General features: G+C 36.9%; 2 protein-coding genes across 3 annotated transcripts; both read right to left on the minus strand.

Annotated features, from left to right (window-relative positions):
- Positions 1-5356: 5356 nt before the first annotated feature.
- LOC121787088 (protein ROOT PRIMORDIUM DEFECTIVE 1-like) lies at positions 5357-9369 on the minus strand. 2 transcript variants are annotated; one of them, XM_042185710.1, is made up of 3 exons: positions 9131-9369; positions 7813-8979; positions 5357-7155 (listed from the first exon to the last, which is right to left on the minus strand). In XM_042185710.1, the coding sequence occupies exon 3, from the start codon at positions 7151-7153 to the stop codon at positions 5882-5884; it is 1272 nt and encodes a 423-aa protein (XP_042041644.1). In that variant the 5' UTR covers positions 7154-7155; positions 7813-8979; positions 9131-9369; the 3' UTR covers positions 5357-5881. The 2 variants fall into 2 exon arrangements, with proteins under 2 accessions (XP_042041644.1, XP_042041643.1); XM_042185709.1 differs by having other exon boundaries at positions 7813-9369.
- A 2224-nt stretch (positions 9370-11593) lies between these two features.
- LOC121787868 lies at positions 11594-12022 on the minus strand. Its single transcript, XM_042186717.1, has 2 exons — positions 11808-12022; positions 11594-11732 (listed from the first exon to the last, which is right to left on the minus strand). The coding sequence occupies exons 1-2, from the start codon at positions 12020-12022 to the stop codon at positions 11594-11596; spliced, it is 354 nt and encodes a 117-aa protein (XP_042042651.1).
- Between the last annotated feature and the right edge of the window lie 11579 nt (positions 12023-23601).

Here is a 23601-nt window from a genome sequence, read left to right on the forward strand (position 1 = left end):
TGGAGCTCAGAATCAATCTCATCATCGCTCTTAAACCTTTCCCAACCTCTTGGCCAAGAACCTGTAAAAGGCAGAAATGTCAGAAACTGAAAAGGTGATCACCGGCGACCCGAACTCATCAGAAGCGGATGAGTTTGCACGTCTCTTTTCAAATTTCATGCGAAAAAGCCTCATGCAAAACCAACCACCAGAAAATCCCGACAAACCAGAAAAACCAATATACAAGACCGATTCTCAACCCTTGACAGTAGGGTTTAAACTCAACGGAGAGAACTATCCGGTATGGTCCATCCTGATGCACAATGCGATTAGCGGAAGGGGGATGGTATCTCACATCACTGGAGTCCCATCCCCACCAGCAAGAACAGATCCAACGCTTACACAATGGCAGGAAGCCGACCATTGTGTATTTACGTGGCTAGTTCAAAATATCGAGACCAAATTGGTCAGCCGAGTGGCTCAACAACCGACGGTGAAGCACATATGGGACAGCCTGGCCGTAACATACAAAAGCGGTGGAGATTCGTTACAGATATACGATCTACACCGTAGGGCAAGCACTCTAAAACAGGGGAACACCACACTGGAGGAAGTGTGGAACGATCTCAATGAGATCTGGACAGCAATTGACCAAAAGAGGCCCAACCGGATGAAATGCCCAGATGATATACAGATCCACAATGAAGAAACTGAACAAAACAGACTGTATCAGTTTCTTACGGCATTGGATGACAAGTATGAAATCGTAAAGAGAGAGGTGTTAAAAATGGAACCACTTCCCTCAGCCGAGCAAGCGTACAACATAGCGAAGCGGGAAGATGCCCGATCGGAAATTCTCCGTCCTACAGACGGAAAACCCCCAGGAGACGGAATCGGAGCAGGGCTATTCACGGCGAGGAGGCCAAATCACTCCACCGCCCCACGCCGTGGTGGCAGTAGCGGAAATGGGGGATGGAACCAACGGACATCCGAGGAGCGAAGAACGGATGATGATAGATCCAAATTGGTTTGTATCAATTGTGGAAAACGCAAGCACACAAGAGAGCAATGCTTTGAATTGGTAGGGTATCCGGAATGGTGGGAGTTGAAGCACAAATCGGCGGCTACTCGACCACCGTGGGGATTTCTAAAACTCACAAGCCTCACCTATCTCATATTCAGACTACTAGTGGGGATTTTACGGTTGTAAAGGGGGCAGGGACTGTGAAGATTTCTCCAACTTTAGAATTATCTAATTGTTTGCATGTTCCCTCACTTTCCCATAAACTACTGTCAATCAGTCATGTGACTCAAGAATTAAATTGCACACTGCTAATGCAACCGAATTTCTGTCTACTGCAGGATATCAGGACCGGAGAGATTATTGGACGTGGCACTGAAAGTAACGGGCTGTACTATGTGGATGAGATAGCTCAAAAAGGAGCTGCCATGCTAACTCACGGGTCTGCTGATAGGGAAGCTTGGCTTTGGCACCGACGCCTAGGACATCCTTCTCCGGGTTATTTAAAAATGTTATTTCCTAATATCACTTCAAAATCGAGCATGCATTGTGAAACTTGTGTTTTAGCTAAAAGCCATAGAAACCCCTATCCGTTGAGTAATTCTCGTACTAAATCTATTTTTGATTTAATACATTGTGATGTTTGGGGGCCCGCACCAGTAGTTGGGGGACAAGGCTTTAGATACTTTCTTATCTTTGTTGACGATTGTACCCGTATGACTTGGGTATACTTTATGAAGCATAAATCTGAAGTTTTCGAAAACTTTGTCCACTTCTATAATCTTGTCCAAACACAATACCAAAAACCCATCAAAGATCTGATAATGGAAGGGAGTTTGTCAATTCCAAAATGAAACAGTTCATCCTAGAAAAGGGAATGATACACCAAACCACATGTGCCCACACTCCATAACAAAATGGGGTAGCCGAAAGGAAAAACAGAATCCTACTAGAAATGACCCGTGCCATACTCATTGAATCACAAGTCCCAAAGACCTTCTGGCCTGAAGCCCTCGCCACTTCCGCTTACCTTCTAAATCGGCTACCTACCCATATCCTAAAGTTTCAAACGCCAGTCGATACCCTAGCCCTATACACGACCATTCCTCAACATCTTTCCCTAAAACCTCGGATCTTTGGCTGCTCCGTCTTTGTCCATATACCAAAACATGAACGAACAAAATTATCCCCATGAGCTATTAAATGTGTATTTGTGGGTTACGGGGTGAACCAAAAGGGTTATAGATGCTTTGATCCTAAATCTAATCGTATGTACACGACCATGAATTGTGACTTTCTTGAATCAGAGTACTTCTATACCCACCTTAGCGGTCAGGGGGAGGGTGATATTAGGACACCTAATAGTGACCCACTAAGCTGGGTGTCAATGCCAAGTGTACCAGAAGTGGACCTACCAGAGGAAGCAGTACGCAACTCCGCTGGACAAGTCTCTGACGTGGTGCAGACTGAAGCGGCAGGTGACACAAGTCCTAGTAGTGACTCTCCGCTCCTGATATCGAATGTAAGTACTCTTGCCCCTGTCAATGAGATTACTGGAACTAGTGTTGTGGATGAGACTCAGGGGGAGAATAGTGATCAACCTAAAGAAGTTGAAATGGATGAAGTTGAGGGAGTCGATCCTGACACTGGGAGATATATACTACCTCCAAGGGCAAACATGGGAGTACCACCAAAGAGGTACAGTCCAGAAAGAATCAACAGAAAGGCAAGATACTCTATTGCTAACTTGGCAAAAGGGCACCTGACTGAGATGGCTCAGGTGTTCGAGGAAGCACTCTACGACGAGGAGGAAATCCCACAGTCAGCCGATGAAGCGATGAGGAACAAGCATTGGAGAGAAGCTATGAAAAAGGAGATAGATGCTTTAATGCGTAACCACACCTGGGACAAGTGTATACTCCCCGAAGGAAAGAAACCAGTTGGGTGCAAATGGGTGTTCACCATTAAGCGGAGACCGGATGGAAGTATCGAGCGGTATAAAGCTCGACTGGTGGCTAAAGGGTACACTCAGACTTATGGAATAGACTACTCAGAAACGTTCTCCCCTGTAGCTAAGATGGATACAGTCCGAGTACTACTTTCCATTGCCGCCAATCGAGATTGGCCACTGTACCAGTTCGACGTCACTAACGCCTTTCTTCATGGGGAGTTGAAAAAGGAAATATATATGGAGGCGCCACCAGGCTTCTCTGATGAGTTCCAGGCAGGTGAAGGATGCCGATTGAGGAAGACTCTGTATGGGCTAAAGCAGTCACCGAGAGTCTGGTTTGGTAGATTTGCAGACGCAATGAAGAGCTATGGATACAGGCAAAGCAATTCAGATCATACACTATTCCTGAAAAGGCACGAGGGAAAGACTACCTGTTTAATTGTGTACGTTGATGACATGATTATTACAGGCGATGATGCAAAGGAAATTGAGAATTTGAAGGAGAAGCTTTTCAAAGAATTTGAGATGAAGGATTTAGGTGATCTCAAGTACTTATTGGGAATTGAAGTCCTTCGCTCACCACGGGGGATATTCTTGAGACAGAAGAAGTACATCTTGGACATCTTAGCAAAGACCGGCCTACTAGAGTGTAAGCCAGCCGAGACCCCAATTGTACAAAACCATGGCTTGAAGATACAAGATGGAGCTGAGGCCGCAGATCGAGGGCAATATCAGCGACTAGTTGGGAGACTCATCTATTTATCTCACACTAGACCTGACATCGCTTATGCTGTAGGGGTTGTAAGTCAATTTATGCATCAACCCCAGGCCGAACACTTAGAAGCTGCACTAAGAATAGTTCGATATTTGAAGGGAACCGTCGGACACGGAATAGTGTTTAAGAAAAATGGAGACTTAGACATCCATGGGTATACTGATGCAGATTGGGCAGGTAATCAAGTGGATAGAAGGTCGACTTCAGGCTACTTTACATTCGTTGGAGGAAACTTGGTAACGTGGAAGAGTAAGAAGCAGAAGGTGGTAGCCATGTCTAGTGCAGAGGCAGAATTCAGAGGAATTAAGAGTGGTCTGACCGAGATCATGTGGTTGAGGAAATTGATGACAGAGATTGATTATATTCCAAGTAAGAGTCAGTTATACTGCGACAACAAAGCCGCCATAAGCATTTCAGAGAATCCAGTCCAACATGACCGAACAAAGCATGTTGAGGTGGATATACACTTCATCAAGGAAAAAATTGAAGAAGGAGTGATCGAATTCCCTTTTGTACGTTCTGAAGATCAACTAGCAGATATACTGACCAAGGCAGTTAGCTCAAGGAGTCTTGAAGGAGTTCTTGACAAATTGAGTATCGGGGATCCCACTACTCAATTTGAGGGGGAGTGTTAGAAAAAGAAAGGTATAAGCTTGTAGGATAAGCTTTGTATTAGCTTGGAGGCTAAGAAATACATTAGCTTCGAGGCTAAGAAATACATGAGCTTGGTGCCCAAGAATATATTAGCTTGGTGCCCAAGAATACTTGTAGCACAAGCTTTGTAATGCCCTATATAAGGGTGTCATATTGTTGAAGAAAATAATCAAGCCTTTTACCAAAATCCTTCTTCTTCTTAGCCATTTAACATGCTGCACAATCTGTTAAAGAATCATGTCAAAATGAATATTCAGATTTTATAACTATGTTATGAGCTTATAAGAATCGACAAAACTAGAAAACCAAACAAACCCGATAAACCATGATCGATCATGTGTTGTTTTTGTTTTTCCAGTTGATATAGGCGGGACAGCAGGCGCAGGCGAAGGCACAAGGTGCTGTTGATGCTGTCAAGGATGCTGTTAACTCAAACAAGTGAGTGAGAAAGAGAGAGATCATGATCATCATGCCACAGCTTCCTTCTATTTTTATTTTTCCTATCGTTGAAACTTGAAACTATATTCATTTGATTTCATGTTTTGGTTTCATTATGGTAGTTTCTGTGTAGCTAGGTTTCCTTTCTTGTGTAGGGAGGCAAGACTCTCTCACAAAGGAAGATAAATACTCCCTCCGTCCCCGATTAATTGTCACTCTTTTCCATTTCGGTCTGTCCCTCAATAATTGTCACACTTCATTTTTACTATAAATGATAAATAGGTCTCACATTTCAGTAACTCACTTCCCTCACATTTTATTATAAAATCAATATAAAAAGTGAGTCACACATTCCACAAACTTTTTCAACTAACTTTTTTTTACATTTCAACCCGTACCCGATCAAAAAGTGACAATTAATCGGGGATGAAGGGAGTATATTTTTATTTTACTTTTAAGATTTGTGACATTTTTAATTTAAAGTGAGTAGATGCATCTATAAAGATTTAAGGAAATTTTGCACCAGTCAAAACATGGGTTAGACCAGAAAATTCATAGATTTCAACAATAGTTCAGATCTTCTCCATACTAGGAGCAATAAAAGAGAATTAGCCAACCATTTTAATTTCGAATCAAACATATAACCACGAAAAACGTCTCTGCCACTCGGCCGAGTGGCGTGGTCTGGAGAGATACGAAGCAGAATCTAGACTCGGTCAAGTGGAAAGGGAAAGACGCACCACTCGGCCTCTAGACAGATCATCGTCACGGGGCTCGGCCGAGTGGAATGTGGTGGCGCGTCTCTCAGCCAAGTGAAACTCCCTCGACAATTCCCGTTCAGAGACTCAGCCAGAGTGTAACAGTGCAACTCTCCCACTCGACCAAGTGGCCAGAGATGTCACATCACTCGGCTGATAGGAAGATCGCTGTCTCGGGACTCGGGCAGAGAGAAATGTGGTGGCACGTTACTCGGCCAAGTGAAACTCTCTGCACATTTCTCATTCAGAGACTCGGCTGAGCGTGAAAGTGCAACTCTTCCACTCGACCAGGTGGAATCACATCTTCATTTGAAGTAATTCTGCAAGATGGGAATGACAAAATCACCATCTTTCGCAGGTGTTCTTCCATTCTGATTCTGATGAACAACTTCATCATCTCCGCGCCATTCGGCTTCTCTGTCTTCATCTTCATCTTTCAATTTCGTCGTATTACGACAACCCAACAACATAAGCTCCAACATCCGTCTTCGAACATCATAAACTGCATTTGCCTCAACCAAACAATCTCCCTTGTAAGCTTCTCTAAGAAACACAATTTGACTCTTGCCTTTAGTAGCCAAGTAGAAAATCCCGGGATGCTTCAAAAGGAGCTCGCGCACGTTAACCACAATCCCGAGATCCTTTCTAAAATGCGCCAATCTCTCCATGTCCATCATCTTCTCCTCGGTCAAGGTCAGGAGCTCGTGGATGATTCCGACCGCGCGCTTCTCGTACCTCTCGACTCCTCCGCACGTGCGAACACGAACACTGATGCTTTCCATCCTTTCGTAAGGCTTCAGGTAGGAAAGGCGCTGCCAGTTCTTCAGCTTCTCCTTAAACCCCGCAACTATCTTAAACCCTGTTGGGAAGCTAATGGGGAATGCGTATTTCGTCTCGAATTCGCTCAGCCATTTCTCCCTGTATTCTCTCTCCCTCCATTTCTCCACCTCTGCTATGAAGCTTACCGTCCCTTCGATCAATTCTACGACCTCTAAATCTACCAATCTGAATAAGTCACTACGCTTTCTGATTATCGAATCCCTAAAATTTTCAGGTAACCCCAATTCCCGTCTCATCAATCTGATCGCGTGTATGTGAACTCTCCCATTTTCAGACATGGCTAAGATCTTTCTGATCTTAATCACATTCTCATCCTCCATGGTGATCAAGATCTCATATTCCAGCTTCAACAATTCGACGAATTTTGAAGTGAATGTGCAGCACGCGTTCCTCCTCACTGGGTGCGTGAACACCTTGAAAACGTGAGGGTATTTGCGGAGGATCTCGCCGGCAGTGAGGGTTTCGACCCCAGCATGCAATGCCCAGCGGGAGAGGAGGTTGACAGAGACGTAGGGGCCGCGTTTCTTGGCAGCGACTACGTCGTAGAGACCGAGGACGAGGAGGAGACGGCTGTGGTGGGAGGCGAGGCGGTCGAGCTTTGAGTCGAGGGTTCGGGTTTCAAGACGAGTCTGGGCAGTGTTTGCGGGCTTCTTGAAACGGATTTGTATCGAGGCGGTAAACGGCCCACCTGGGAATAAAGAGTGATATGCGTGGGCGATTTTGTTTAGGAATCTCATACCTGTTAGAAAGAAAGAATAACGGATCAATTAGTCTAGGTAGGGTAGATATCTATTCTATTTCGGAGATATGTGACAAAAAAATGAACTAAAATGTGTGTTCTTATCATGCTTTATTTATTTATCTTACCTACCAAATTGCACATAATTAGATTGATTATCTTCGATATCTATGTAACACTCTTAGTCGATCAGTAAACCAACCAAATAAGTGCCAAAACATCCAAGTCAAAAACTTGGCCAGAATAATGCCTTAACTTTGAAAAAATCATTCCAATCAACTCCCAAGTTGAAAATCAACAAAATTAGTGGCAAATGAGACTTATTGATGTCTATTGCATGGATAAATTTGAAGCTTGAAATTCCTAGTCGTTTAGGATTTATAACCGTTTTGCCCAAATCAGCCTGAATTTGGGTGAAAAGAATGCCATTTATCTGGTGTGGCAATGCATATCAAATGTTCTCACAACAACATGTAAATTAGCTGAATTTAACCAAGACAAAATCCCCAAATTCTAGGTCAATTTCTTCCCCAACCAAATTCCAATCTGTTGATTATTCTCTAACCTATACAAAATTCTACCAATAAACATTCATCATAAAGACTTGAAATACTAAACAGTAGGGAAAATAATTAGAAAGAAGAGAGAGAGATATACCATGAATGCGTGCTCGTCGACAGAGGCTGGAAATGATCGGCAGCGCCGGAGAGGACTGTCAGAATATGGGTGTGTCACAGCTGCAAAGAGAAAGTGTAGACGGAGAATTAGGTGATGAGAAAGGAGATAGATGAAGCGGTGACTGAAATCCGGCTGACGGCGACGGGCTCGCGCAGCAGGCGGCGGAGGCGGCGGCAAGGCTGCGAGTCAGCGGGCGCGCGACGCTGCCCACGAATCCGGACCAGCGACCTGCTGCAGGAGACGACGGCGTTTGATCATGGCGGGTAGCCGCCGTGGCAGGGACCAAATTCCTCGGCTGTCTTCTCCGGGCGAGCAGACCGGCAGAGGAAGGGAGATGGATGAGTGGCGAGGCAGAGCGGAAAGCGTGGTGGCGATGCACGAGTCAATTCCGCCGATTGATAGAGGAGAAATTTCGGAAAAAGAGTTTAAATTCGCTGACCTTTCGTAATTAGAGATTCAATTCGCTGACCTTTCGTAATTTGGGATCGAGGTATGCGTATTTTTCGTAATAAGGGATTTATGATATTTTTACTTATTTATGTGCTTTTTAATATTATTTCCCTCTAACTATTTATCAAACGTCTAAATTACCCCTTCAAATTAACATAAATAAATTGATCTTTACACTGCAAATATGATGCCCAATGCATACTCGATGGCAAGTTACCACATGTCACAGCCAAGATCATCTTTCTACACCTAATTTATCACAATTTTATCGTCCCAACTAAGACCAACATCACTTGCGAAGTGCAGAAAACATCAACTGCCTTCGTATTTCTCTAGAGCTGCCAATTAAAGAAAATCGGTTTAGTTTGAATAGTTAGCATCATTCAGAGAGTAGCACATAATGGCTGAATCAACCACAATAGCAATGGCATGGCAGAAGTTCATATATATACATAACACAGTTCTTTCATAAGAGGTAGCATTCAAGAAAAATTCTCTTCACGATCAAATTGATGTCATTAGTAAGATATCTATCCATTTAAAAGTATGCATAAGAGTGAAACGACAAGCAGACACATATGAGAGAGAGAGAGAGAGAGACTGTTATAGTTTAGGAGCTTCTCAATCAGATCGACGTGGGTCATCAACATCCTTCTGCAGCAGTAGCAAACCAACAGCAAGGAATCAAGGGCATCTCTGCAAATATAAATCCGGGTTCAATGCAATGAGAAAAACAGAGGCCAGATGCATCACTTCCAAAGAGCACTAGAAAAAACAAAAGGCACATCTTGTTTCTTTCCTCCATGATTAAAACTATTAACTCAAAACAAACATAAATTAATTTGACCTTGTGACTGCAAATATGATCTCGATCGCATACTCGATGGTAAGTTACCGATACTATAGTCAGGTCACATCCATGATCATATTCCTACGTCTAATTTATTACAATTTATCCTCCCAACTAAGTCCACCAATGCTTGAATACGGAAGAAAACTAACTCATTTTACCGACAAGATCAGTGCATCACTTCCAACGAGCACTTAAAAAACAAACTACACATCTTGTTTCTTTACTCGTATAATTAAAACTATTTAACTCAAAACAAACATAAATAAATTGATCTTAACACTGCAAATATGATGCCCAATGCATACTCGATGGCAAGTTACCACAGGTCACAGCCAAGATCATCTTTTTACACCTAATTTATCACAATTTTATCGTCCCACCTAAGACCAAATTTGAAGGGGATAATTTAGACAATTGATAAATGGCTAGAGGGAAATAATATTAAAAAAATACATAAATAAGCTAAAATATCAGAAATACCTTATTACGAAGAATACGCATGCCTCGATCCCAAATTACGAAAGGTCAGCAAATTGAATCCCTAATTACGAAAGGTCAGCGAATTTAAACCCTTATTTCGAAATCTCTCTAGATAGAGAGTGAGAGTAAGAGTGAGAGTGAGACTGCAACGCCAAATTTTGTACAACCAAGTTATATCTTAGAAATTTAAATTTGATGTATTAATTATATTTTAAAATAATAAATATGATTATTAGATAAGTTAAAAACACTTATTAGTCTTTAGCCTTATTTTCATTTTTTAAAATATTTGAATTGTCTTTATATTATTTTTTTAAATTTGAATTAAAGTATGCATTAATTTCATTTATGGTTATGAAAAAGTAAAATTTTTATACATAAATCATTAATATGCGATCATAATATTATGCGCGTTCTATGTACTATATATGCACCCATATATTTTAATTAAATACGTAAATAAATGATTTTTTTTCAAGTAAATCAGTTTTTGGTTATACAAAATTTAGTAATAGTAGATTTATTGTAAAATTTATGGAGTACTATAATTTGGGTTTATTTGTGTTGGAATTTATGTTTATGGATTGTATTATTTGAACTTTATTTGTGTTGGAATTTTAGTCTGATGTGTATTATTTGGGCTTTATTTGTGTTGGATTTTAGGATTTTGAAAAATTTACAAAAATAGAGTTTTAAATTGGGTGTTATGGCTCTATCATTATATTTATGTTTTAAAAATTAGATTTTTAATTCGGACTATTACTTATTGAACTTTGTATATATATTTTTTAATTTAAATTCTTCTTTGTAATTAAATTTATATATTAGTATTGTTTTGCTTTTTATTTGGGTCAAAATCGAAGGGTGACAAAAAAATTGAATTTTAAAGGAGAAGAAATTTGTTCAAACTAAATCATGAACTGCCGGGCTACTGGGTAGCTGTGGGGAGCGGCGGCCGGCGAAGCAGGGCAGTGGAGTGGAGATGCGGGGCAAGGAAAGGGGTCGAGAAGTGGCAGAGGGAGGAGAGGGCGGTAAACAAATTAACAATCACAGTCCTTGTTTGGTAGAGCCAACTAATTTGCAAATTTAGGGCAACTAGCATCCTAGATTCCTAGGTGTGTGTATACAATATGATAGGACAAAGATCCAGACCAAAAATTAGGTGTATAAAGCTGTCACATTAATGTTTATATTCCAAGAGTAACATACAATATACGACGTCTAAAACTAAATAATTATGTTTGTAATAATATTTTATTTATGTAATAAACACGATAGGATATTTTGTTCAAATGGGAGAATATTTTATTAAAATTGTGAGGGGTCAAAGCCGCAAATATGAGCTGCTAGAGGAATCACCAACACACCATTTTCTAGAGTGATGGACCCTTCTGCACCCTATGACTTCATACTACTCTACACGACTACACCCATTTCTTTGTCTCTTTCAATTCCTACAAACACATGTTGATAATTGCATTGCATGCCTCATGTTCCAGCTTTGTTTACCAATGCATTTTTTTGAAATATGAGATGATTCTTTACTTATATGTGTTTGCCTAAATTAATCAAAATTTATTACTCCCTCCGTCTCATGTTACTTGCACTATTCCATTTCGGCTCGTCTCAAACTGCTTACATTAGTTCTAGTCAGTGACGGAACCAGAAAATTGAACAAGCCGGGGCTGTAATTAAAAAAAATACATATACTAAAATATTTAATTTTACATGTAATGTCTATTCAACTTTTAAGACACACTAGATGATAACTGTTTTCGACGAGACTTCATGTCTTGAAATCGCCGCAGAATAGTCTCATTTTCAATTTTTTTGAAAATTCCCCTCTCAATGTATACCACCATGATATCATTCATCCATTCGTCTCCCATTCTATTGCGCAAATCTGTCTTAATAAGTTTCATGGAAGAAAATACTCTCTCGACAGAAGCTGTTGCAACCGGGAGGATCAGTGTCAACTCAATCAAACGGTATTAACTGATCATGTGTGCTATTAACTGAACCCTCATGTTCTCTAAAAATAGCAAGAGCCTTTTTCCAATTTTTACACCCCGCGCTCACAAATGCATCATCGCCAAACCGATTGTCATTAATAGGCCTAAAAAGATAACACCAAAAACAAAATGCTGCATCTTTATCCACACTATACTCCAACCAAGCATGTCTTTCAAACCATTTACATTGGAAACTCCTTTTCTCCTTACCAAATGAGCTTTTCTTAAAGACATGGCCTTTTGGTTGGAAAGGTCCCTTCGAGATGTATTCTCTTCGAATGCGGTCCCTATCTTGGACTTCATACTCAACAATAGGTCTCCGCTTTCCCAGGTCACGATCTATGTTTTCCGCACTAGATTCAACACTTGCAACATTAATTCTCTCTTGGTTCATGATCGGATTCGGAATTGAAATACTACTATCATTTGGAGCACTTGTAGTTGTTGAATCGTTCCTTGTTCTTTTGGAAAAATACCGATGCATAGCTAAAATCAATAAGAATAAGATTTCTTAGTGTTATATAATACTCCCTCCGTCCCGGGCTACTCGCTCATTTCCTTTTCGGCTCGGAGATTAAGGAATGAGTGTATAGGAAAGTCAAAAATGACGGCGTAGGTGAAATTTTTTACTAAAAATGGAAAGAGTGCAAGTAACTTGGGACGCCCAAAAAGGAAATAAGTGCGAGTAGTGCGGGACGGAGGGAGTATATATTTCATACAATAATAAAGATACAATGATACTATTTGCACAAATCATAATATAAATAATTTTTTCCTAATTCTTCTAACCTACTGCAATCTGGATTATGTAGACAAATTGAACTTAAAAGTATTGAGGCAAAAAAAATATTATATAGAAACATCAAACGTGTCAACATGAGACTACTACTACAAAGTTTAATTATATTTTAGGCAAATAAACATTAAACATGAGAATTGAAAATTGAATCTTGAAATCTAAAATGAGATGAGCTGCTGCACTAAGCCACTGCCACTAAGCGTCAAAGCCCTAAATTTCATACCAAGTCTATATACATTGCCCGTTGACCATCAATTGATCAATTCTTACCTGAAATCCTGAATCTCGAAAGGCACGGTTGAACGAAACCGCTGAACGACTGAAGAACTCTAGCTGCAGCGTCAATCTGCTGCGTGTTGTCTGCTGAGATGAGAATTTTGGGCCAATTGACTAATTGATTAAGGGCTACTTAGTTTATTAAGTTAAAAGTCCAAAAGAAAAAGAAGCCCAAAAGAAAAAGGTAGCCCAAAAGGTAAAATAAGTAGCCCAAAAGGTAAAATAAGTAGCCCAAAACTAGTAATAACCCACGTTTTCTTCTTCTTCTTCTTCCCCAATCCCCAATTTCAATTTTAGGATTTACAGGCGAGAGACGGAGTCAGGGCTCGCTCTGCGGCGCCTGGGCGGAAATCGGTCGGAGCACGGTGGTATAAGGGTGATTTGAGGTCTGGTGCCGGGAAAGCCCCCGCTGGCGCGGGGGCTTGGCACTGTGTGGTTCCGTCACTGGTTCTAGTTTAAGTTAGAATTAATATATTTTATTAATATGTTAGATTAAGTTAAGAGTTCCTTTATTAAGTTATGTCTCATTACACTTAAAATTCTAATTTAATTATACTAAAAAATCAATCTCAAATTTACGGCCTAAAATGAAAAGTGCGAGTAACATGGGACAGATGGAGTACAAGCTAGTAAACCTTATACCAAGAAAATTCCATGAGGTGAGGGGACAAAAAAAGTACTAACATCATGTTTGGTTAACGGAAAAGTAAAGTTGACAAGGAAAATGATTTATTGGAAAATGAATCCCGAGAATATGATTCATAATAACTTTACTTTCCTGTGTTTGGAAAATTTCAAGATTTTAAATTTGATTTAAACACCAAACTAAAATTATACTCCTACTTATTATTATTTTTATTTATAAAAAAGAATATTAATATAAAATTTTTAATAAATTATTAATTACAAATGATAATAATTATATTATTATATTTATTAGTTTAAATATGGATTATCCATCATAATATATAATAATATAATTACAATTATAGTTACATGGAGTATTATAATAATAAATGATTATAATAATAAATATGATTATTATAATTATAATTATATATATTTACGAATATTATAATTAAATAAATTTTATAATTTAAAATTTCACTATGACTTTATTGATTAATTATTAACTTATAAAATAATAATTATTATTTATAATTTATATTATATAATTATATTTAATTATTTAATAAATTATTAATTATTATTATGATAATAACAAATATATATAAATATTATAATAATATAGATATAATTATGATAATTTTAATTATAGTTATTTATTATACCATAATTAAGTATGGTTTATAATTTGAAATATTTTTTATACATTGTAATAATAATAATAATAATAATAGTAGTAGTAAATAATAATACTCCCTCCGTCCCCGAATAAGAGTCGCTAATTTCCTTTTTGGGCCGTCCCCCATTAAGAGTCACTCTTTATTTTTACCATAAATAGTAGTAGGTCCCACATTCCACTAACTCACTTCACTCACATTTTATTATAAAATCAATATAAAAAGTGGGTCCCACATTCCACTAACTTTTTCAACCAACTTTTCTTTACATTTCTTAAAACTCGTGTCCGGTCAAACAACGACTCCTATTAGGGGACGGAGGGAGTAATAATAGTAATAATAATAAAACTATACTTATATTGAATTAAATATGTAAGAATCATAAGACTTGAAAAAAGAATACCTAAGAAAAGTTAGGATTTAGAATCCTAGAGAATTGTATTAACTTTCTTTGTCTCGAGATTCTGATTACTTTCTCAATTTGATTAAAAACTGAAACAAACACGTGATTTTAAAATTTAAGGAAACGGATTACTGTCTCAGCAGAATCCTGACAACTAAACATAGCCTAAGTTCTAAGTTTTAGAGATGATTGATTGTAACTAAGTTAATTTTTTGTGCAAAATTGTTAGCAGTGCAAAGAACAACTTTTCCGGTCCACCAAAAATTTAACTCATAGTAAACGATAATATGTTTTAAAATAGTTGATTGTGTAGTGAATATTGTGAATTGTGTGGACTCATCTTAATTTGTTTGTCTGGAATGGAGGAAAAAAGAAATAAGAACCTTTTTTTTACAGAGTAAGTACTTTTAATCAACCTTGCAACTTTGTCCCTCCGGAATTTACTTTGCTGCTATGCGGGCATGAGTACTTTTAATCAAATTTAGAGGGATGGTGGATTCCATATTTGTAAAAGGATTTTTCTTTTATAGTAAACTATCATATATTTTCTTATATCCAACCAGAATGAATGACACAACATCTATGTATTTATGACACCCATTGCTACATTAATTTGATCTTAAACTCATTTTCAGTCGGGACCGTTCATGCAATTAGTTGATTCATGTAGGATTGCTACATCCCTAATCATAAAGTAAAATAAAATTATTAAGAATACAACATTTTTGTAACCAATAGATACATATATAGTACTTGATCCGTCTCATAAAAGATGTCTCATGATAATTTTTTTTTAAATTGTCCATTAATGATATCATATTTTCACTTAGGAAAAAGTTTACTCTCACATTAATATAAGAATTATATTTTCTCTCTAGCTAACATATAAAACAAAATCTTCTAAAATCTCGTGCCATCCACAAGTGTGACATCTTTTTTGGGACGGACGGAGGAAGTATATATGATATATAATGTGTCATATTGTGCGTAACTCAATAGCTTGGATGATGAGAGCAACTAATTCATTCATGGAAATTACAGATGACTTGGAGAAAAATTGTCCACCACGTGTACATGGTATATTAAATCATTAAAGAGTGACTCTATAGGGTCTTACTCCTATGTGTATAAGATGATCTTTGCCCATTTTGCAGGGAGGAATAAGAAATGGGCCATCACATTATTTTTTAATGTAAGTTCTCACTGAAATTTTGTTTTTTTGCATGCCCAAGAACCCCAATCTTGCTTCCTTTCATAGATGGACACATTGTTTCAAAAGTTTTGCCAGATGATATTGAGATGCAACTGAGAGGGAATGTCGAGAAATAACTCCATCTAGGAGCATGGATTCAAGGATGCTACCGAGAATTTTATTATATGTCGGGATAAATAGGTGAGAATTTGGTTGAAGTGAGAAGATGGTCAGGAGGGAATCGCAAAACCTATGTTGTTGAGGCAACTGATGATTAAATGACTTAACTAGTATGGTGACTTTGAATTCATGTGTATGCTCATCTTTCACTATATGTACGTGCAACGTGCGAGTCTTATCTTTTGATTTGTTTGTTGGCGTGATTTGTGTTTGTTGTTTTTCCTTTGTTTTTATTGTGATTTTACTTTGTTTCTTGCTTTACAGTGGTTTAAGTTTTCCTGGGAAGTCTCTCTTATGATTTATTATAAAACTAATAATCTTCTACTAATTTTTTCATCCATTTTATACTAGTACATTTCTTAAAACACTTGTCAAATGTGGACTTGTAATCATGGACAGAGGGAGTATAAAGGCAAACAAAATGAATATTTACATGTACATTTGAAGAAAAATAAGCTAAATTAGATATACCTATACCTAAATATCTATGTATACATCTTTTCTTAGCTAGATGGTAAAAGGATTGTGATCATGACATAAGAGAAATAAATGGCCGACTTGAGGGAAAGTGAGCCTAAAATAATTGAAGAGGACATTCATGATTTTCAAGGGTAGGAACATGTTCACATGGCTATGCACATGCAAATACACATTTTTTCTGTCTCTATTTGGGATAATTCAATCGACTGGACTAACTATATTGTGTCAAGAACAATTAATTAACACACTATTATATATGCACTAAATTTGAGACTATTTAACAATTCCTCAACATTTCCCTAGCTAGAGTATACAATTGGATATATTTCAGAGATGAATCATAGCCAATTACTTGGAATATAATATTGCTGCTATCATTGGTGGATGTATGATTGGAGATTATATGTCATGCTTAATTAATTAAATTTCAGTGCCAGATTGACCATTGATAATATACACACTAGTAAAGTGTACAATCTTGTGCATGTTTTGATCAAATTTTGACTAAAATGAGCTAACATATCATAAAATAATTCGCTTGAAAATTACTTACTATACTTCTAATTATTTTTATTTTTAAAATTGCAACCAAGAGCCATTTAATTACTTCTAAATAAATGCTGGTAACCTGAAAATAATCTAAATACTTTCTTACAATAAAGTACTCGCTTAGAAAATTAAATGACCATTGCTACATAAATTGTCATATTTAAGGATTTGGAAGTAGATAATTAACAAAAATCTAAATTAACAAAAAGTATAATGATTAGGAAGTAGATAATTTTTGAGGTAAGTAAAATTGTAATTTGGTCGACATTAATTCGATAGTTAATGAAAAATCATCCGAGGATTGAAAAAGAAAATGGATGACGGCTTTTGAGGAAAATTGTGAGTACTAGTTGAGCACTAAACTCAAAACATTCGAGATATAATTATTGTAAAAATAATAATTGAGGTCTTCTTGATTTATTGGAGTATTATTTTTCAATAATATAAAACCAATAATTTTAGGAAAAAATGATCACTTCCCCTAACTTGAAGACTCAATAGACAATAAGTTTCTTGATTTTTCTGATTCACAAACCCACACATATATTATAGTATTTTGTAAACAATAAATTGAATTAAAACATGCATACATTATTCTCGTGCATGATGTACTGTAAAAAATGTAGTAAAGTACACCCAACATAGTGGATTAATTGAATTCAAAGTTAAAGAGAAATTCATTGGAAAGATAAGGTGAATTTGAATGTGTTTAGGTGTGGAGTTGGATAATTCAAAATTTCCAAAAAGAGAAAGCTGCTTTTAATTTACTACTAACACAGGATATATCGTTCCTCCCAACTACATTCTTATTGAAAACTTTATGCTAAAAAAATTCGTTAATTACGAGGGAAAGACGTTGCAATATTATACTTCATGAGAATATTGATTGGTTAATTAATATGGTGGATAGTAAAGATTATAAAGTTTGAGCCTTAGCTGTCAAAAAGTTAATTTGCTCATCATTGTTTACCTCTTGTATGCTTCCAAAACTTCAAAATTTGAATGGACATGATTCACTTCTCCGTAACGGTAAAAAAAAAATATAGTATAATTAATTTACACACGACATTTGAAATAATCTAGAGCAACGTGACAAATAAATTTCAAATAAAATTAAAGCATTCGACTAGTTATCAACACGAAAAATTAAAGCATGGAAAAGAAATAAAATGAAGCAACACTTGTAAGTTTTTTTTTTTAAATGTTGCTTGCATTAGGTAATTTATTTATAGACTAGTTACGTAATTTGACAAAAATAAATACACATTAGAATAGAATTTGGAAATATATCATGATTAATTCATAGGGAAAATTTCTTTTAGTAAAATTAAAGTATTCATATTGCAAATATAATATTCCTTCTCCATACGGCCAAAATGATTCGAATTGGGAATTTGAATTGAATCCCTCTCCTAAAATACAGAAATACTTGGGTGTGTGGTCCAGCAAAATTTAAATTGAAAGGCTTTCATTTCCTTGTCTATTTATTTATTTATTTATTTCTCATGGCCTATAAATAGACGATTTTTAGCTACAAAAATGTCCATGCATAACTTAGACAATTCTCTCTCTCTCTCTCTCTCTCTCTCTCTCAAAAACACAGAGAAATTAAAAAATGGTATCAAGGGTGGATGAAGCCATGAAGGAGAAAGGAAGGGAAAGTTATCAGCAACAGCTGCAAAAGCAAATAGTTCAATGCAACAAAGCCAAAATCACTAAATTCAAGAGAAGTAGCTCCAATCTTGAAGAAGATGGTCTCTCCGCAGCTATCTTCTTTCTTGCTTGCATTGCCTGCACTCCCTCACATTAATTTATCCTCTCTCTCTCTCTCTCTCTCTCTATATATATATATATATATATATATATATATATATTACTAAGAGCTTAATTAACAAAAGCATTTTATTTTGTATACATTTATGTCTGTAATGTTAGTTTCTTACTATGTTTAGTGTTTCTCATTGCTCTTTGATTACATTTTTATTAAGATCCTATCATTTTTCATGTTTATATAAGCTTGTTTTGCAACTCCACAAAACAAAATGTTACTCACAATTAAATACACAAGTGACACGTGTTAGTATAAAGGTAATTAAGAGTTGATATATTAAATGCATATTGGAAAGATGGGGAAAAAGACAAACAAATGGTAATTTTTGGGTTGAAAGTACTGTTTTAATTCCATTAATCGGGGAACTTTTAAAAAACTAAATTCATGAATTTAGAAGTTAATTTGGTCGTGAAGTAAAAGGGCAACTCGATCGTAACAGAATCTATTATTGCTCTTGAATAAATTGGTCATGTGTAGACATCACCAAACCGAACCGGCCCGGCTGAACTGGCCCGGAACCGTCACCGGCGGTTCCGAACCGGAACCGTCGTCGGCGGTTCGAACCGGCACCGGAACCGCCGGTTCCGACGGGCCGGTTCAGGTTCCAAATTTTGGCGAACCGTAACCGGCGGTTCGGAACCGCCGGTTCGGAACCGGCGGTTCGGCGGTTTCCGACACAATTTCAGGCCTACTCCCTAGCCTTTTCAGAAATCACTCCCGCAGCCGCCGGTTTTGACTAAAACCGTGGACGGAAACCGCCGGTTCCACCGATAAAACCGGCGGTTCCGGCGACAAAACCGCCGGTTTCCCGCCGCATTTTTCAAAATTTGACGAGGACGACGACAACTACATAAACCTTGCCCAAACATTCCAAATAAACCCCCCCCCCCACATCCCAAGCCTCCAAAGAAATTTCGAGTTCGACTTGCGGGCTCTTTTTCACGATTACGAAGCCAAGTACAACACTACCCACCAAGTTCGACCTAGACCCCCCGTCAAACACATAACTTTGGCTTCTTCCAAGTTGATGACCCCGACGCCCAATCCCAATTGGCGGACCTATACGGCTTCAGCAGCGGAGGAAGGACGGCACATTCGGTAAGTGAGTTAGATTTATATTTTGACTCACACTTTTCATTCAATGAGGAAGAAGGAGGTCCCGTTCCCCAACAAATCGACGTCCTAGATTGGTGGGGATCACACGAGAAAGATTTTCCCATCCTTGCATCAATGGCCAATGAGATCTTTTCGGTTCCGGCTTCCACTGTCGCCGTCGAGTCCGCCTTTAGTGTTGGAGGCAACGTCTTGGACGACAGAAGAAGTAGACTCACCGGGCAAAACATGGAAGCCACCATGTTACTTGATGATTGGTGATCCGCCGAAATTAGAGACCAAGAACCGGATTGGGACAATCAAGTAGTACAACCCGACCAAGACTACTTCCCCGACGAAGAAGAGTAGGCGCCAATTCCTCCGATCAAGCCAAATAGGTAAGCAAGGTAAGAGAACTACGTGGACTTTGATTCCAAAATGGAATTGAGCATTGAGGATACGTAGGCATCTCAACTTATATTTCAACTTAAATTTTATATTTAAATTTAAGTTGAGCTCAAGTCCTTTTCCTTTATTTCTTTTTTCTCCCCTTTATTTCGAATATGTAATTTTGTAAATTGTAATGAAGACTTTAAGTCTTTTGTAAGTTATAATTTTGAAGTTGTAATTTCTAATTTTTATGTTGTAATTCGTAAATTTTAACTTGTAATTTGTAATTTTAAAGTTGTAATTTGTAATTTTGAAGTTGTAATTTGTATCAATAAAATTACATTTGTACATCGCTTCATTCTAATTTTATTTACGCAAGTTTTTTTTACATTTTTAACTTGAATTACAATTTACAATGTAAAAAAAAAAATCGGATGAACCGCCGAACCGGCCCGGAACCGGATGACTACCGACGGTTCAGCCGGTTCAAGTGAACCGCCGGTTCACGGTTCATGAACCGGAACCGTGAGGTCTTGGCCGGGCCGGTTCAGGTTCCACCAATTCTTGAACCGGAACCGCCGGTTCCGAACCGTGAACCGGCGGTTCACGAACCGTGGTGACGTCTAGTCATGTGGTAAGAATTTATATGTAGTATCTTGTCTATTAAAGTTAAATATGTTAAAACTCTTAATTCTTGTCTCACATCGACTTGGTGATGATCCTAGCTCCTATATATAAGTGTGGATAACCCTCCATCTTATAAGACATTTTAACTTTGAGTGGCCAATTTTTAATATGGTATCAGAGGGGGCTCAAGTCGATGATTGATTTATCTCCTTCTCTTGCCTACCCATGTAATAAAAGTCCGATGTGACATTTTGCTGTTTTTGTTCCATTGCGAATTTTCCAAATTTTCATTTTGGTCGAGTTAAGCCTCTCACATAAGCAGAATTTATTTTGATAGAGATTATATATAGATTTTTGAACAATAACTCATGTAGTAATATACAGAAAATTCAAAATATTATGCTAATAATGAAAACGAAGTATTTTTCAGCTTGATAGCCCATAACCCCACTCTATTATATCATTCTATGTAACTCACTCATCGATAGTTTTGATCACTTTCAACATCAATGGATATTAACTAATTAAGTTACTTAATAATGTTTTCATCATTTCCAAGTAAAATAACAAATGATATACGTCGTCTTTTTATAGTACTCCATGTTAATAAAAGTATATACGAGAAGCGTACTTTAAACACAACAAATTGAAAAAATCCTCCACGCATTATAATACAAAAACATTAATTAGCTAAATGGATAAAACATTCATGATAACTGATAACTATTAAGTCCATATATATAAACTGAAATTAATTAAGGTATAAAATACAAAAAGTTGACTGCCACCATTATATATATAAATATAGTGGTGCGTTAAAATGACAACACATTTTAAAGTGACACTGTGACATCACGTATCCTGCAATATTATAAACGCTACACTGTAATAGTATAAACGCTACACTGCAATCTATTGATTGATGTCTAGCGTATTGGATATTGAAGTCGGACAAAAATTGCAGTCTACCGTATTGGATATTGCAGCCCGAGAAAATTTGCCCTTGAGTGTTTTTTTATTGCCACGTGGCAGCTGATTATTCGTCCACATGTACAAATGATTGGCTAAGAATTGTGGTATGGTGTCACTTTAAGAGGTGTTGTCATTTTAACACAAATCTATAAATATATAATATAAGATCTGTTGTTTGAGCACTTTATTTCTTATCCAAAAAAAATGCAAGATCTGTGGCATAGATCACATAGGGAAAATGGAAAAATAAAATTGAGACAATGCATCTAAACCTATTTTACTACATGTCAAATGTTGTTGCTCACATGGGGCTCTTGTGTTTGTCTTTCCCCAATAATTCGGTACAATGCTTCAAGACTCCTTTTTTTGCCACTCTTTTGAAGCTAAGATTGGGAGAGTGGCATATTTAATGCATTATTTTGAAAGATATAAATATATATGTGGTTGCAGATGATAATAATCATGTTTTTTAAAATATATAGTTGGCTACATGTGCAATGATCGTAAAAAACAATATGTACTTAAATTGGTGTTTTTATTGTATGTTCGTAGTGTTTGCGGACCAATTGGTTTTCTAGTTTTTGATTAATTAAGAATTATCAAAAGCGTTATTCTTCCTTTTCCTTAGGATGTGTTAGTTTTGATGAAAAAGGGTAGAAAATTATGATATTTTTTACGGTTTGTGAGGTGCTAGTTAGTACTTCCTCTCATCCGTCCCTTAAATATTGTCACAGTTTGATCGGATACGGATTTTTATAAAATGTAATGGAAAGTGAGTTGAAAATGTTGGTAGGATGTGGGTCATACTTTTAAAGTATTAGTTTTATAATAAAATGTACTTAAGTGGGAATAAGTTAGTGGAATGTGAGATTCATTACCTAAAATGATAAAAAGTGAAATGTGACAAATTTTGTGGGACAGACGGAAATGTTAAAATGTGACAAAATTTCAAGGACGGAGGGAGTATATGCCTATTTTGTTTAATACTTCTAGAAGCTTATATATAAATGACAGTATCATGCATCTTATAAGCCAATGACAAATCCAAGAAATGAAACTCGTGAGATCGGATTTAAAAATATCAATGTCATGTTCCAATTCCACTATCTTTAGCGATTCTCCCATCGTTATTGTTTTCATCATTCCCTCTAAAGTAATCAAACTGTGTGCATGGGATGTTAACCACCGTTATGAACTCTTATTTTTCCGCTCAAATACAACGTCAACATTGAGAATCGAAGTGGGCCACGAACAACATGTTTCCTTTCTTGTTTCCATACAAAAGTTTTTTAGTTGTTGAAATAAATCATCAGTTACATGGATAAAAATATTGCAGATAAAAAATATGAGCAAGTTTATCAACATTAATAATTAAAATATAATTATAAATTTAATTTATGTGAATGTAGTCTACATAATCCAAATCTGATTGTTGACATTTGATAAGAATTAAGTACTAATAATTTTTAAGAACTTCATATAACTAATCATTTTTCATGAAACTACTAAAACTATTTAAACCTTTTAATGTTTTGAACTCGTCTATTTTTATTACTTTCTCATATTTGAACCAATAGTACTATTTACTCATTTAGACCTTTTGATGCTTTGAATCATCTATTTTTATTACCTTCTCATTTTCAACCAATAATTATAGACCTATAAAGCATGAGAAGGCATTAATTAAATATCCAGGAATAACTATGACAAATAAAAGAGAGAGAAAAAGTGACAGTTCCATGTCTTCAATTTCCTTCCAAATTTCTTCTAAGCTTATGTTACTCTTCTCGACAGTCCACAACTCCACCTTTCTTTTACAATCTTCCAACAAACACTTGAACAACTCACATCTCTCATTCAATATCACGCCACACACAT

The sequence above is a fragment of the Salvia splendens genome, chromosome 22 (genome assembly GCF_004379255.2).
Source record: "Salvia splendens isolate huo1 chromosome 22, SspV2, whole genome shotgun sequence".
Taxonomy (NCBI): Eukaryota; Viridiplantae; Streptophyta; class Magnoliopsida; order Lamiales; family Lamiaceae; genus Salvia; species Salvia splendens.

Bases quoted from the DNA above. Each gene is read 5' to 3' on its own strand.
- LOC121787088 (XM_042185710.1), bottom strand. From the start codon at position 7,153: ATGAGATTCCTAAACAAAATCGCCCACGCATATCACTCTTTATTCCCA.
- LOC121787868 (XM_042186717.1), bottom strand. From the start codon at position 12,022: ATGAACCAAGAGAGAATTAATGTTGCAAGTGTTGAATCTAGTGCGGAA. The intron at 11,733-11,807 runs GTTTGAAAGACA...TTATCTTTTTAG, and splicing joins AGGAGTTTCCAATGTAAATG to GCCTATTAATGACAATCGGT.